The sequence below is a fragment of the Choloepus didactylus genome, chromosome 1 (genome assembly GCF_015220235.1).
Source record: "Choloepus didactylus isolate mChoDid1 chromosome 1, mChoDid1.pri, whole genome shotgun sequence".
Classification (NCBI taxonomy): domain Eukaryota; kingdom Metazoa; phylum Chordata; class Mammalia; order Pilosa; family Megalonychidae; genus Choloepus; species Choloepus didactylus.
This window is the reverse complement of record NC_051307.1, coordinates 109,393,428-109,409,390: the sequence shown is the minus strand read 5'-3', so window position 1 is coordinate 109,409,390 and position 15,963 is coordinate 109,393,428. Positions and strand designations below refer to the sequence as shown.

At 41.7% G+C, this 15,963-nt stretch overlaps 2 protein-coding genes across 6 annotated transcripts in view; one reads left to right on the top strand and one right to left on the bottom strand.

Annotated features, from left to right (window-relative positions):
- Nucleotides 1–15,963, bottom strand: part of MCF2L2 (MCF.2 cell line derived transforming sequence-like 2) — a 337,731-nt gene that overhangs the window by 207,185 nt on the left and 114,583 nt on the right. For all 5 annotated transcript variants that reach the window (XM_037839691.1, XM_037839680.1, XM_037839694.1 and 2 more), the window contains one exon: nucleotides 11,019–11,168. In XM_037839691.1, the coding sequence (XP_037695619.1) occupies nucleotides 11,019–11,168 (150 nt within the window). The remainder of the gene's footprint in view (nucleotides 1–11,018; nucleotides 11,169–15,963) is intronic.
- LOC119537190 (group XIIA secretory phospholipase A2-like) lies at nucleotides 12,710–13,299 on the top strand. The gene has a single exon (XM_037839749.1). It carries the CDS (start codon nucleotides 12,710–12,712, stop codon nucleotides 13,277–13,279), a length of 570 nt encoding a protein of 189 aa, XP_037695677.1. The 3' UTR covers nucleotides 13,280–13,299.

The following is a 15,963-nucleotide window of genomic DNA, read 5'->3' as shown; positions in this document are numbered from 1 at the left end:
AAAAAGAAAACAAACATACAATAAAAGAACATTTCAAAGAGACCATAACAAGGGAGTAAGAAAAAGACAACTAACCTAAGACAACTGCTTAACTTCCAGCATGTTCCTACTTTACCCCAAGAAAGTTACCTAATATAGCAACATTTCTGTGAACTTGTTCCTACTGTATCCATCAGAAATTAACAGACCATTGTCATTTCTGGGCACCCCCAGAACGTTAAATAGCTTATCTGTTCTTCTTGGATTATTGTTCCCCCTTCCTTAATTGCTCTCTATTGCTAGTTCCCCTACATTCTACATTATAAACCATTTGTTTTACATTTTTCAAAGTTCACATTAGTGGTAGCATATATTTCTCTTTTTGTGCCTGGCTTATTTCGCTCAGCATTATGTCTTCAAGGTTCATCCATGTTGTCATATGTTTCACGAGATCGTTCCTTCTTACTGCCGCGTAGTATTCCATGGTGTGTATATACCACATTTTATTTATCCACTCATCTGTTGAAGGACATTTGGGTTGTTTCCATCTCTTCGCAATTGTGAATAATGCTGCTATGAACATTGGCGTGCAGATATCTGTTCATGTCACTGCTTTCCGATCTTCCGGCTATATACCGAGAAGTGCAATCGCTGGATCGAATGGTAGCTCTATATCTAGTTTTCTAAGGAACTGCCAGACTGACTTCCAGAGTGGCTGAACCATTATGCAGTCCCACCAGCAATGAATAAGAGTTCCAATTTCTCCACATCCCCTCCAGCATTTGTAGTTTCCTGTTTGTTTAATGGCAGCCATTCAAATTGGTGTGAGATGGTATCTCATTGTGGTCTTAATTTGCATCTCTCTAATAGCTAGTGAAGCGGAACATTTTTTCATGTGTTTCTTGGCCATTTGTATTTCCTCTTCAGAGAACTGTCTTTTCATATCTTTTGCCCATTTTATAATTGGGCTGTCTGTACTATCGTCATTGAGTTGTAGGATTTCTTTACATATGCAAGATATCAGTTTTTTGTCAGATACATGGTTTCCAAAAATTTTTTCCCATTGAGTTGGCTGCCTCTTTACCTTTTTGAGAAATTCCTTTGAGGTACAGAAACTTCTAAGCTTGAGGAGTTCCCATTTATCTATTTTTTCTTTTGTTGCTTGTGCTTTGGGTGTAAAGTCTAGGAAGTGGCCACCTAATACAAGGTCTTGAAAATGTTTTCCTACATTATCTTCTAGGAGTTTTATGGTGCTTTCATTTATATTGAGATCTTTGGTCCATTTTGAGTTAATTTTTGTGTAGGGGGTGAAGTAGGGGTCCTCTTTCATTCTTTTGGATATGGATATCCAACTCTCCCAGCCCCATTTGTTGAAAAGACCATTATGACCCACTTCAGTGACTTTGGGGGCCTTATCAAAGATCAGTCGGCCATAGACCTGGGGGTCTATCTCCGAATTCTCAATTCGATTCCATTGATCTATATTTCTATCTTTGTGCCAGTACCATGCTGTTTTGACAACTGTGGCTTTATAATAAGCTTCAAAGTCAGGGAGTGGAAGTACTCCCACTCGGTTTTTATTTTTTAGAGTGTCTTTAGCAATTTGAGGCATCTTCCCTTTCCAAATAAAATTGATAACTAGCTTTTCCAAGTCTGCAAAGTACGTTGAAGGAATTTTGATTGGGATTGCATTGAATCTGTAGATGAGTTTGGGTGGAATTGACATCTTAATGACATTTAGCCTTCCTATCCATGAACATGGAATATTTTTCCATCTTTTAAGGTCCCCTTCTATTTCTTTTAATAGAGTTATGTACTTTTCTTTGTATAGGTCTTTTACATCTTTGGTTAAGTTTATTCCTAGGTACTTGATTTTCTTAGTTGCTATTGAAAATGGTATCTTTTTCTTGAGTCTCTCTTCAGTTTGTTCATTTCTAGCATATAGAAACATTACTGACTAATGTGCAATAATCTTGTATCCTGCTACTTTGCTAAATTTATTAGCTCTAGTAGCTGTACCGTCGATTTCTCGGGGTTTTCCAGATATAAGATCATATCATCTGCAAACAATGACAGTTTTACTTCTTCCTTTCCAATTTGGATGCCTTTTATTTCTTTGTCTTACCAGATTGCCTTGACTAGCACTTCTAGCACAATGTTGAATAACAGTGGTGATAGTGGGCATCCTTGTCTTGTTCCTGATCTTAAGGGGAAGGCTTTCAGTCTCTCACCATTGAGTACTATGCTGGCTGTGGATTTTTCATATACGCTCTTTATCATGTTGAGGAAGTTTCCTTCAATTCCTACCTTTTGAAGTGTTTTTATCAAAAAGGGATGTTGGATTTTGTCAAATGCTTTTTCAGCATCTATTGAGATGATCATTTGATTTTTCCCTTTTGATTTGTTAATGTGTTGTAATACATTGATTGATTTTCTTATGTTGAACCATCCTTGCATGCCTGGAATGAACCCCACTTGGTCCTGGTGTATGATTTTTTTAATGTGTCTTTGGATTCGATTTGCAAGTATTTTGTTGAGGATTTTTGCATCTATATTCATTAGGGAGATTGGCCAGTAGTTTTCCTTTTTTGTAGCATCTTTGCCTGGTTTTGGTATTAGATTGATGTTAGCTTCATAAAATGAGTTAGGTAGTGTTCCATTTTCTTCAATGTTTTGATAGAGTTTAAGTAAGATTGGCGTCAATTCTTTTTGGAAAGTTTGGTAGAATTCTCCTATGAAGCCATCTGGCCCTGGGCATTTATTTGTGGGAAGCTTTTTGATGACTGATTGGATCTCTTTGCTCGTGATGGGTTGGTTGAGGTCTTCTGTTTCTTCTCTGGTCAGTCTAGGTTGTTCATATGTTTCCAGGAAATTGTCCATTTCCTCTACATTATCCAGTTTGTTGCCATACAGTTGTTCATAGTACCCGTTTATAATTTTTTTAATTTCCTCAGGATCTGCAGTAATGTCACCTTTCTCATTGATTATTTTGTTTATATGTGTCTTCTCTCTTTTTGATTTTGTCAGTCTAGCTAGGGGCTTGTCAATCTTGTTGATCTTCTCAAAGAACCAACTTTTGGTGTTATTTATCCTCTCTATTGTTTTTTTGTTCTCTCTGTCATTTATTTCGGCTTTAATTCTTGTTATTTCTTTTCTTCTACTTGGTTTGCTGTTCATTTTGTAGCTTTTTCTGTTGATCCATTAGTTTTTTGATTTTGGCTCTTTCTTCCTTTTTAATATATGTGTTTAGTGCTATAAATTTCCCCCTCAGTACCGCTTTTGCTGCATCCCATAGGTTTTGGTATGTTGTGTTCTCATTTTCATTCGTCTCTATATATTTAGCAATTTCTCTTGCTATTTCTTCTTTAACCCACTGATTGTTTAGGAGTGTGCTGTTTAACCTCCAGGTATTTGTGAATTTTCTAAGTCTCTTAGGGTTATGGACTTCTAATTGTATTCCATTTTGGTCAGCAAATGTGCTTGGAATAATTTCAATCTTTTTAAATTTACTGAGCCTTGTTTTATGTCCCAGCATATGATCTATTCTGGAGAAAGTTCCATGAGCACTAGAGAAGTATGTGTATCCTGGTGATTTGGGATGTAACGTTCTATATATGTCTGTTAAATCCAATTCATTTATCAGAATGTTTAGGTTTTCAATTTCCTTATTGGTCTTCTGTCTGGTTGATCTATCTATAGGAGAGAGTGATGTGTTGAAGTCTCCCACAGTTATTGTGGAAACATCAGTTGCTTCCTTTAGTTTTGCCAGTGTTTCTCTCATGTATTTTGTGGCACCTTGATTGGGTGCATAAACGTTTATGGTTGTCATTTCTTCCTGTTGAATTGCCCATTTTATTAGTATATAGTGGCCTTCTTTGTCTCTCAAAACATCCCTGCATTTAAAGTCTATTTTATCTGAGATAAATATTGCTACACCCGCTTTCTTTCGGCTGTAGCTTGCATGAAATATTTTTTCCATCCTTTCACTTTCAATTTCTTTGTGTCCCTGTGTCTAAGATGAGTCTCTTGTATGCAGCATATTGATGGTTCATTTTTTTTATCCATTCTGCAAATCTATACCTTTTAATTGGTGAGTTTAATCCATTTACATTCAACGTTATAACCGTGAAGGCATTTCTTCAATCAGCCATCTTGTCCTTTGGTTTATGTTTGTCGTACATATTTTTCCCTCTCTCTATTAATATCCTTTAATGTACCCATACCGAATCTCTTTAGTACTGAACCTTTCTCCATGTCTCTCTCTCCTTTCTTTGTTTCTCTGTCTGTAGGGCTCCCTTTAGTATTTCCAGTAGGGCAAGTCTCTTGTGAGCAACTTCTCTCAGCATTTGTTTGTCTGTGAAAAATTTAAGCTCTCCCTCAAATTTGAAGGAGAGCTTTGCTAGATAAAGTATTCTTGGCTGGAAATTTTTCTCACTCAGAATTTGAAATAATGTTGTGCCACTGCCTTCTCGCCTCCATGGTGGCTGCTGAGTAGTCACTACTTAGTCTTATGCTGTTTCCTTTGTATGTGGTGAATTGCTTTTCTCTTGCTGCTTTCAGAACTTGCTCCTTCTCTTCCGTATTTGGCAGTGTGAACAGCATATGTCTTGGAGTGGGTTTATTTGGATTTATTCTATTTGGAGTTCGCTGGGCATTTATGATTTGTGTATTTATGGTGTTTAGAAGATTTGGGAAGTTTTCCCCAACAATTTCTTTGAATACTCTTCCTAGACCTTTACCGTTTTCTTCCCCTTCTGGAACACCAGTGAGTCTTATATTTGGACATTTTATATTATCTATCATATCCCTGAGGTCCATTTCGAATTTTTCAATTTTTTTCCCCATTCTTTCTTTTGTGCTTTCATTTTCCGTTCTGTCATCTTCCAGGTCACTGATTCATTGTTCAACTTCCTCTAGTCTTGTACTATGAGTATCCATAATCTTTTTAATTTGTCAACAGTTTCTTTAATTTCCATAAGATCATCTATTTTTTTATTTAGTCTTACAATGTCTTCTTTATGCTCTTCTAGAGTCTTCTTGATGTCCTTTATATCCTGTTCCATGCTCTTCTTGATGTCCTTTATATCCCATGCCATGGTCTCATCGTTCATCCTTAGTTCTTTAATTAGTTGCTCTAAGTACTGTATTTCTTCTGATCTTTTGATTTGGGTGCTTGGGCTTGGGTTATCCATATCACCTGCTTTTTTCATATGCTTTAAAATTTTCTTTTGTTTTTGGCCTCTTGGCATTTGCTTAACTTGGTAGGGTTCTTTTAGGATTTGTAGACCAATTGGAATCTTTATCTCTAATTTGTCAGGTCTACAGCTTCGTGGTGTACACTTTCTGTGACTAACCAGCAGGTGGCTTCCACAAGCCACCTGTTCCCCTCAAGCCAGTTCTCCCCTGCTTTGCCTCTGTGGTGAGTGGGGGAGTAAGTTTTGTGGGGTCCAGTTGGTGTACCAAGCTTGCGTGTGTAGTTGGTGTTGCCCGTCCTGTATAAGGGGCGTGTGTCTGGGTGGTCAGGGAGTGGGGTGGCTCTAACAACCAAATCTCCCCTGGTGTTCCTGGAGTTTTAAAGCTGCTGCAATAGTCTAATCCTTCAGTTCAGTCCTGCCACAGTTTGTCTCTGCCACTGACCCACAAGTCCTTGGTATTGGCGTGTGGCCCCTGAGACTTGTGAGTGGGTCCCTCTTCCAGGCCTTGCACCCCCTTGTCCTGTGTTGAGGGATGACTGTGTTATGTCAGGTGAGTGCCGTCCCCCCAGGCTGGTTCTGGGCTGCCAGTCTGTGTAGGGAGGCTCCCAGTCTGCTGAAATGATGTCTGAATGGAGCTTGTTAATTCCCACTGCTCCACCTTTCCAAGTCTGGGACAACCAGCTGAGGGTGCAGGGAAGGCTAATGTCCACGCCCAATTTTGTGGTGTATGCGTGTTATTGTAAGCACTTCCGTCACATTCAGTTGTCTGGGGCAGCTCTGGGCTATGGGGCCAGTGACGGGCAGGAGTGTTTCCTGTCCACCAGGATGATGGCTATGAGAGGACACCCCCCTATTCTTGGGAAGTTGTGGTGTTTAGTGAATTTTCTCAGCCACTGGATTATTGCCTTTTGTCTCAGAGCTCTCAGTTCTGCTCTTGTCCTGACCTGCCCAAATTGCAAGTCTTTGAGGCTTTCTGTATTGGGCTTCTTAGAGTAATTGTTTTAGAAAATGAAAAAAAGATTAAAAAAAAAAAGGCCCGGAAGATCTAATGCGTTATCGAAATGCTAATAGACGAAGCAATTAGGGCTATTAAGGAAAGATCCAGGGGGCAGAGAGATCAGTTTTCCTTTGGGTTTTGCAAATGAGCCTCAGGGCCTGAGCTCTGCCCTTCCCCTTTCGATCTTCACCAGAACTCCAAAAAGCATCTGCTTTTATTTTTGTGTTTGTCTTACTGTTTTTTGCTATGCCTATCTCCTCTCTGCTGGGCTGGCTGCTCTCAGATTCTCTGGTGTCTGGTCTCAGTCTATCTATGGTTGGAGTTTGGATCAGTAGAATGAGTTTCCGATAAGAGCTGCCACTGCAGTTCTCCCTTCTCCTTCCTGGCGCTTACAGCCCCTCCTCCCACGGGACTGAGCCTGGCAGGGAAGGGCACGGATCCTCTGGACGCAAAAACTTACAGATTCCGCTGATCTCAGCAGTTTCACGTTTTCATGAGTGTTGTATGAAGTATGCCCAAAGTCAGATTGCTCTGCGGTGTCCAGTCCACGCAGTTCCTGGCTTTCTACCTACTTCCCTGGAGGAGTAACTAAAACATACACCTCACCAATCCACCATCTTGCCCCGCCTCCCTCTTTAATGCATTTTTGGATGAAAAAAAGGGAAAGTGTAGCTCTAGTTTAATGGTTTTGCTATTCTTGGTTCTAAATGATAAGGGAAGGAAAAATAAAATCAAATTGGTATTAGCCAATAATTAGGCATCATAAAAAGGCTCTAAGAAACCCTTCTGTATTATCTTCAAAAGGGCATTAATATTATTTGGTAAAATATAGAGAGAATAATTTTATTCTAATCCAAATTCACTTAAAAATTCTTAACCAAGGTAAAGTCTTGGAAAAATTAAATTGTTTTGTGAATTTTATCTTAAGACAGTTATAAATTTTCTCTGTGATTTAATGGCAGTGAGGAAAATAAATGCAAGCATAACATTTTAGTTTTATAAATGATTTTGCATTTATTTTCTGACTAAAAGCCTAATTAAATGGAACTTGCTACATTCCTTCATTTGTCTAATAGGTCAAATATTTTATCATTATTTACACTAAATTCAATTCCGTATAAAAGTAAACATGAGTTTTTCATCAAATTGAGATGTGATAATGTTCTGGTTTGCTAATGCTGCCATTCTGCAAAACACCAGAAATGGATTGGCTTTTATAAAGGGGGGTTATTTGTTTACAAAGTTACAGTCCTAAGACCATAAACTGTCCAAAGTAAGGCATCAACAATTGCGTCCTTCACTGGAGAAAGGCCATTGGCATTTGGAAAACCTGTTAGCTGGGCAGGCATGTGGCTGGTGTCTGCTTGCTCCTAGGTTGCATTCCAAAATGGCTTTCTCCCTGGATGTCTCTCTCTAGGCGTCTGGGGGTATTCTCTTAGTTTCTCCCAGGCAAACTCTGGAGTAGCAAAAGTCTACTTTCAACAGCTGTCTTCAAAATGTCTCTCTTGGCTGCAGTTGACATCGGGGGTCTGCAACTCCAAGCATGTCTAAGCATCAGTGTCAGCAAGTGTCTGGGTCTGTATGGCTCTCTTTTAAAATATTCAAGTGATTAAATCAAGACCCATGTTGAATGGGTGAGGCCACACCTCCATGGAAATAATCTAATCAAAGGTATTACCCACAGTTGGGTGGGTCACATCTCCATGGAAACAACCTAAACCAAAGATTCCAACCTAATCAACACTAATACGTCTGCCCCCACAAGATTGCATCAAAGAACATGGAGTTTTGGGGGACATAATACATCCAAATCAGCACAGATCATGAAAGTCTTTATAAAACTGTTTCTTATAAATATCAGACTACTCCAAATTAAGTGGCTCTAACAAAGTCACTCTACTACATAACGCATTTTTAACCTTCTTTGCCCAGAGTTACATGTTTTAATTCTGAGAGCAGCTGGTTACTGTTCATAAGAAAATGACTGCGGTAGATTGAGTTGTGTACTCCAGAAAAGGCAAGCTATTAATCTTGGTCCACGTTCCTGTGGGTGTGAACCCATTTCCAAATAGATTATTTTAGTGAATTTTAGTGACTAACTGAAGCAGGGTGGGCCATATTACCATTACTGGAAGCCTGAGAAAGAGAAGAAACTGGAAGCCAGGGTCAGAAAAGGCCACAGGTAAAAGCAGAAAATCAGTAGGAACCCAGATAGGAAAGGAGTCGACATCACTGTGTGATGGGCAAGTGGCAAGCCAGCACCAAAATGCTACAGACCCAAGAAGAAACAGCCTTCTAGCCTCCAAACCCATGAGACAATAAATTTCCATTGGTTAAGCCAAACCATTGTGTGGAATTTGTCACAGCAGACTGGCAAACTAAGACAATGACTTCCCTCCATGTTGGAGATTTGTTCCTTCCCTCCCTTCAACCTGGCAGAACTCTTGGCCTGTGCAGAAATTCTAGAATATCTTCTCCACTGCCTTTCCTGGGTAACCTTCACTGCAGGTACAGCAGGACCTGACTGGCTGTTTTCAGCCCCCAGATACAAGTCCTAATCTAAAATGAAAATTTCCTTACCTTTTCCACAGATACCTTCCTGATCATATTGTCACCTCTGTGCTCCTGTTCTGCAGCCTCTCCAAATCCTTCTTGAAATGAGGCAGAGAACAAATTGTGTTCATGAGCCTAGCCATGGAGCCCCACTTTGCAGTTCCTTCCTGCTGTGCGAGGCTTCCTTAACATCGCACTTGACTGTTACTAACTGGCTGCTCTGCACACCCCTTTAGTTTGTGACCTGTGGACCTGTGACCTCAAACCCTTTTCAGGCAGACCTCACACAGAGGCATCCTAGACCCTGCTTTCTTCAACCCATGCCATCTCTTTCAGGAATCATGGGAGGTGAACTTGCCAATATGTTTGGAAAAGAAAGAGGTAGAGCTTCTCAGAGGCATTCCCAGGGAAAATTTCCAGGATGCTTTCAAGCTTCCATAGTTTGAGACCAGAAGAATTAATGTGACTCAACAACAAGACCCAGAGGCTCCGCTAACTAGACTACGTGGTCCTCAAGGTTGCATTCTTTGGTTTTCCTGGTAAGTAGTGGTGGGTACTCAATCAATGGCGAATAAATGGACAAATCAGCCACCTAGCAATTTTGCAAATTTTGGGACCCAGATGAAAATTTTCAGCCCTTCCCAAGTTCCATGAAGCAGAGAATGCATATACACTGTAATGCTAAGATGTGTCAGACTTCCAATTCTCTATTTGATGCCCTATTGAGGATTAGTTTGCTGTAAACATTGGACTGGGTCTGTCTGTGCTTCTTGAGGTAGACAGGCACTTCATCCACTCAAAAGAAATCCCAGGAACACTTCCCATACTGCATAATCTGAAGGAACCTGCCAAGCTCCTTTCTCAGCAGGTTCTGATGTGCTTTTATGACTCATTTAACAGGTGCCTCTTCCTAAATCCATCCCAGTTCAGAGCAGCTTCTATAGTACTTTTTTTCTCAAATTAGCTCCTGTTGGGGATTGAATCATGTCTCCCTCAAAAGGCACGTCCAGGTCCCAACCCTAGTCCTGTGGTGTTAACCCATTGTAGGTAGAATCGCTTTAAGATGTAATCTCAGTTAAGATGTGACCTTAACTGAATGAAGTTGGGCTTTAATCTGGATTACTGGAGTCCTTCTGTAGCGGTTTGAAGCTGTATGTACCCCAGAAAAACATGTTTTAAATCTAATCCATTCCTGTGGGTGTAAACCCATTGTAAATACGGCCTTCTGATGAGGTTACTTCAGTTAACCTGTGTCCCACCTCAGTCAGGATGGGTCTTAATCCTATTACTAAAGTCATTTATAAGAGAATGAAATTCAGACAGAGACAGAGAAAGCCACAGAAGGAAGAAGGTGAAATCAATGAAACTCAGAAGAGAAGGGAGAGACCAGCAGACCCTGCCATATGCCTTGTCATGTGACAGAGGAACCAAGGATCACCAGCAGCAGCCAGTCTTCTAGAAGAAAGCATCACCTTGATTCTGCCTGGATTTGGACATTTTCCCGGCTTCAAAACCATGAACAAATAAATTCCCATTGTTTAAGCTGAACCATTTCATGGTATTTGTTTAAGTAGCCTAGAAAACTAAAATACCTTCATAAGCAGAATGAAATTTAGGCAGACAGAAGAAGTCACAGGGAAAAGTCAGAAGCTGGTAATCAATGGAACCCAGGCAATAAAGGAGAAGACACCACTATGTGCATTGCCATGTGATGGAAAAGCCAAAAGAACCCCCAAAATTGCTGGACAGCCAGAAGATACTAAACGAGGGAGGAAGCAAGTCTTTTAGCCTCTGAAACCGTGAGCCAGTAAGTTTCTGTTGTGAGGCTAATCCATTGTATGCTATTTGTTTTAGCAGCCAAGAAACTAAATAAAAAGACACATCCTTGAGAAAGTGAAACCATAAGTCAGCTTATCAGTCTGCCCCAAAACTTCACAAGCCAACTCCCTGCCCTCTGTCCCTACAATTTCAGTTCATGATGTCTTGCTGTCCTAAGCAGGATCATAGTAGTGCTATTCTTGAAAGGAATGTCTGCACACCTCATCTCACAGCATAAAGCTGGGCTGCTTCTCACAGTTCTTACTTGCATTCTTTTTATATTCATCACCCAGCCTCAAGAGATTTTTCTCTTCACATACTGTCTATCCTGAATGTTTAATATGACCAGTGACTGCAAAGTCATTGAAGAAGAAGGAAGAAGAGGGCTTGGCTTTTAATTCTGCTCCCAACTCTCTTCAGGAGGCCAACTCATCCTGCTGGCACAGTACTAGCTCAAGGGGCCACTGACTACCCACCTGCAGCTTGTCCTGCTGCCTCGTGTGGGACATAAGAAGGTCTTCAGTGGACTGTATGCCTCTGGGCAGCTCTGTCTTGGCCAAGCAGTCCCCAAACGTCTGGAGCATCTGGGCAGTGGTCTTCACTGTCAAGGCAAAGTTTTCAATGGCCTGGAAGGTCAGACAATCACAACAAGGTGGAAAGATTAACATTCACCAGTTTGCACTCTCAACAGAACAGGAGAACTAGTCACCATTTCCTGACTGCCTACACATGCCATGCACTATACTCAGTGCTATACTGAGTCTATCATCTCAATAATCCTGTGTGGAAGGTATTCTATCCTCATTTTATAAACAAGCTCCACCAGGTTCAGAAAAATTCCCAAGGTGGAATCTCCCCTATTAGCACAAATATTTGTGCAGCCACAACTTTGAACATCATAGTCTTTTAGGGCTGGAAAGTCAGACAAACACTAACTTTTATGAAAGTCTTTCTTTCGAGTATATCAAAGTTTTGTTACTTTGACATAATCGAACATCTATATATGATACTCATTTATTTATCTGCATTTATCAATGGCCTAGGATGAAAAGCATATTAAAAATCCAATTTATCAGGGGAATTATAAGCAGAAAATTTAAGAGTAAATATTTTGCTTTATATGCACTCTCTTCCAATGCATCTTAATGAGGTGTTATTATTATCACCCCCCCCATAGATAAGGAACATGAGGCATATTGAGATTAAGTAATTTCTTGAAAGTAATGCAAAAAAAAAAAAAGGCAGAACTGGGATTTTAATCCAGGTAATCTGGCTCCAGGGCCAGCATTCTTACTTACTAGGCTATGGAACCTCTTGGCAGTCAAAACTAGATTTAACAAAGGGGAAAAGACCTTGGCCTTAAGAGGTGGAGATTTGAATTAGAGTCCAGATTCTGATCCTTTCTAACAGTGTGTGTCTTAGGTAACCCAGGAAATACTTTTGAGTCCCAGTATCTTCATTTGAAAAATAGGGATAATGCTTGCTGTATTTTCACATGTCTTCTGGTGGGATTTTTGTTTGTTTGTTTGTTTTGTTGTTTTTTTCTAGGGTCAAAAGGAAGAGTAAACGTGAAAGAATCTTGGTGGGAGTAGAATACCTTCCAAGTGTAATGATAATAAAAACAGTAAAAATTAGAGGGTCAGGCATGAGGCCTAGTTTGAAGCTGAAGTCTGGGAAAGGAGCAATAATTAAAAAGGAAATGTCAGAGCCATAGGTTTCAGTCCTGGCTCTGCCATGTGTGACCTTAAACTGAACTATAAAATGACACAGACATTAGGTAAGATATTTCCAAGTTCTATCTCCCAATGAGTTTGTGGTTCCCCAAAGCTCTGTTCTTCTCAGGGCCTTCCTTATGTGGACAAAAGGTGTCTGATACTTGAAGGATGGCCAAGAACTATTTGTTGAATGAAACAAACAAAACTCAAAGCTCCACAGTGTAGTAAAAGAATGAATCATCCCCGTGAGGGAGCCGCCTCTCGCTGGGAGCTTCGTAAAGGCAGCGGCGGCGTCACCCACGCCGCCCGGAAGGAGGCTTGGACATGGAGCGGGTGGCTGCCTCCTAGCCCCGCGCTCTTGCCGCTGCCTAGGGCGCCCCGGAGCCTCCGTGGGGGCGCGCCTGCTGCGGCTCCGGGGACCCGTGGGGCCTGGCGAGGCCGGCGCTGCGTGGATGGCTGTGCTTGCGTGGCCCGCGCTCGCTCTCCTGCTCCTCCTCCAGGTGGCAGCTCTCAGGGGCCAGGAGGAGGCCCAGACCACCGACTGGAGGGCCACCCTTAAGACCATCCGGAACGGCGTTCACAAGATAGACACGTACCTGAACGCCGCCTTGGACCTCCTTGGAGGAGAGGACGGGCTCTGCCAGTACAAGTGCAGTGACGGATCTAAGCCTTTCCCATGTTATGGTTATAAACCCTCCCCACCGAATGGATGTGGCTCTCCGCTGTTTGGTGTTCACCTTAACATTGGCATCCCCTCCCTGACCAAGTGCTGTAACCAGCAGGATAGGTGCTACGAGACCTGTGGCAAAAGCAAGAATGACTGCAATGAGGAGATCCAGTATTGCCTCTCCAAGATCTGCCAAGATGTGCAGAAAACACTAGGGCTAGCTCAGCATGTTCAGGCATGTGAAACAACAGTGGAGCTCTTGTTTGATAGCATTATACATTTAGGCTGTAAACCATACCTGGACAGCCAAAGAGCTGCATACAGGTGTCGCTATGAAGAAAAAACTGATCTCTGAAGAAGATGCTGACAGCTGGGAAGAGCAGATGAGAACAGGAAAACATAACCTTGGACAAAGAACTAATGTTTTTACAGCATAAAGCTGCCTTGTTTTGTGAAAGGATTATTTTAAGAACTTACAAGACTTTATATTTTGACATTAAAACCTCAAGCTAGATGGTTCAACATAAGAAAATCAATCAATGTATTACAACACATTAACAAGTCAAAAGGGAAAAATCAATTGATCATCTCAATAGATGCTGAAGAAGCATTTGACAAAATCCAACATCCGTTTTTGATAAAAACACTTCAAAAGGTAGGAATTGAAGGAAACTTCCTCAACATGATAAAGAGCATATATGAAAAACCCACAGCCAGCATAGTACTCAATGGTGAGAGACTGAAAGCCTTCCCTCTAAGATCAGGAACAAGACAAGGATGCCCGCTATCACCACTGTTATTCAACATTGTGCTGAAAGTGCTAGCCAGGGCAATCCGGCAAGACAAAGAAATAAAAGGCATCCAAATTGGAAAAGAAGAAGTAAAACTGCCATTGTTTGCAGATGATATGATCTTATATCTAGAAAACCTTGAGAAATCGACGATACAGCTACTAGAGCTAATAAACAAATTTAGCAAAGTAGCGGGATACAAGATTAATGCACATAAGTCAGTAATGTTTCTATATGCTAGAAATGAACAAACTGAAGAGACACTCAAGAAAAAGATACCATTTTCAATAGCAACTGTGCCGGTTTGAATGTATTGTGTCCCCCAAATGCCATTATCTTTGTGGTCTTGTGGGGCAGACGTTTTGGTGATGGTTAGATTTGCTTGGAATGTGCCCCACCCAGCTGTGGGTGGTGACTTTGGTGGGATACTCCCATGGAGGTGTGACCCCACCCATTCAGGGTGGGCCTTGATCAGTGGAGCCATATAAAACATGCTGACTCAAAGAGACTGAACGGAGTGCAGCTATGAGTGACGTTTTTAAGAGGAGCAAGCTTGCTAGAGAGGAACATCCCGGGAGAAAGCCATTTTGAAACCAGAACTTTGGAGCAGACGCCAGCCATGTGCCTTCCTAGCTAACAGAGGTTTTCCGGACGCCATCGGCCATCTCCAGTGAAGGTACCCGATTACTGATGTGTTACCTTGGACGTTTTGTGGCCTTAAGACTGTAACTGTGTAGTGAAATAAACCCCCATTTTATAAAAGCCTATCCATCTCTGGTGTTTTGCATTCTGCAGCATTAGCAAACTAGAACAGATTTTGGTACCAGAGAAGTGGGGTGCTCTTGCTGCTGAGTTTGCAAATACCAAACATGTTGGAATGGCTTTTTAAATGGATAGTGGGGAGTTTCTGGAAGAATTGTGAGGAGCTTGATAGAAAAGGCCAAAACTGCTTTAAAGAGACTGTTTGTGGAAATATGGACTCTAAAGATACTTCTGATGAGGACTTGAGCAGAAATGATGAATATGTTGTTGTAAACTGGAAGAAAGGTGATCCTTGTTTTAAAGTGGCAGAGAATTTGGCAAAATTGAGTCCTGGTGTCAGATGGAAGGAAGAATTTAAAAGTGACAACCTGGAGTACTTAGCTGAGGAGATCTCCAGACTACGTGTGGAGGACGTAACCTGGCTTCTCCTTGCAGCTTATAGTAAAATGCGAGCAGAAAGAGATAAACTTAGAACTGAACTCTTGGGTTCAAAGAGACCAGAAGCTGAAAATTACGAGCTTCCAGGGGGTGGAATCCCAGAAGCTACAGCCCAACGTGAGGATGTAACTGAACATGGAACCCAGCCGCCATTTCAGTACAAGCCAAGATTGGAGATGGAATTATCCAGAAAGGATTTGTGGAAACTCCTACTGTCTGATGGCTTTGACCCCTGTGTGCTTCATGCAAAGCCAACAGAATTTTTACGAGATCTTTACAGACAGAGCCATTGCCGGTCTGGACTGGAGGAGACAGACAAGGGAAAAAAATTAAAGGAAAAATTTCTTCAAAGACAGAGCCATGGAGGTTGAGGTCTGGAGTCAAGAGGCCTTGGGCTGGGAGAGTGGAGCAGCCCACACGCATGGAAAGGGTGAGTTTGCCCCAGAAGTCGAGGGTGGGCATTCCACCTCGATGCTCTGGAAGAGTTTTGCCACCCGAGGTCCCAAAGAGGGTGGAGCACATTCCCAGGGAACTGGGGAGAGCCTGGCTGCCACCCCACTGTTCTGAAGGGGTTGAGCGTGTGCCCCGGAGATGGAAGGGAATCCGGGAGCTGCCCCGATGTTTGAGGAGGGTGGGGCCGAGAAGGTGGTCTCCCCAATGTGTGGAAATGTTGGAGCACTCACCCAAGCATTTGGAGAGGAAAGGGCTGCCAGAAAGGCCCTTAGGAAGGGTTAGACTCCCACTCTCTCAAGCCCCAAGGATGCAACGTTGTTCTGTAAATGACTCTCAGACTTTGAAATCTAATGGAGTTTGTCCTGCAGGTTTTAGGAACTGTTTTGGTCCTGTTAACCCTGTTTTCTTTACTGTTTCTCCTTATGGCAATGGAAATGTTTATCCTATGAATGTCCCTCCTTTGTATATTGGAAGCATATAACTTGTTCTAAGTCCACAGATCCAAAGCTAAAGGAGAATTGTGCCTTAGGACCCACCACGCCTGTAATTGATTTTGATGGGATTTTGTACTTAACTTTTGTTACTGAAATGGTTT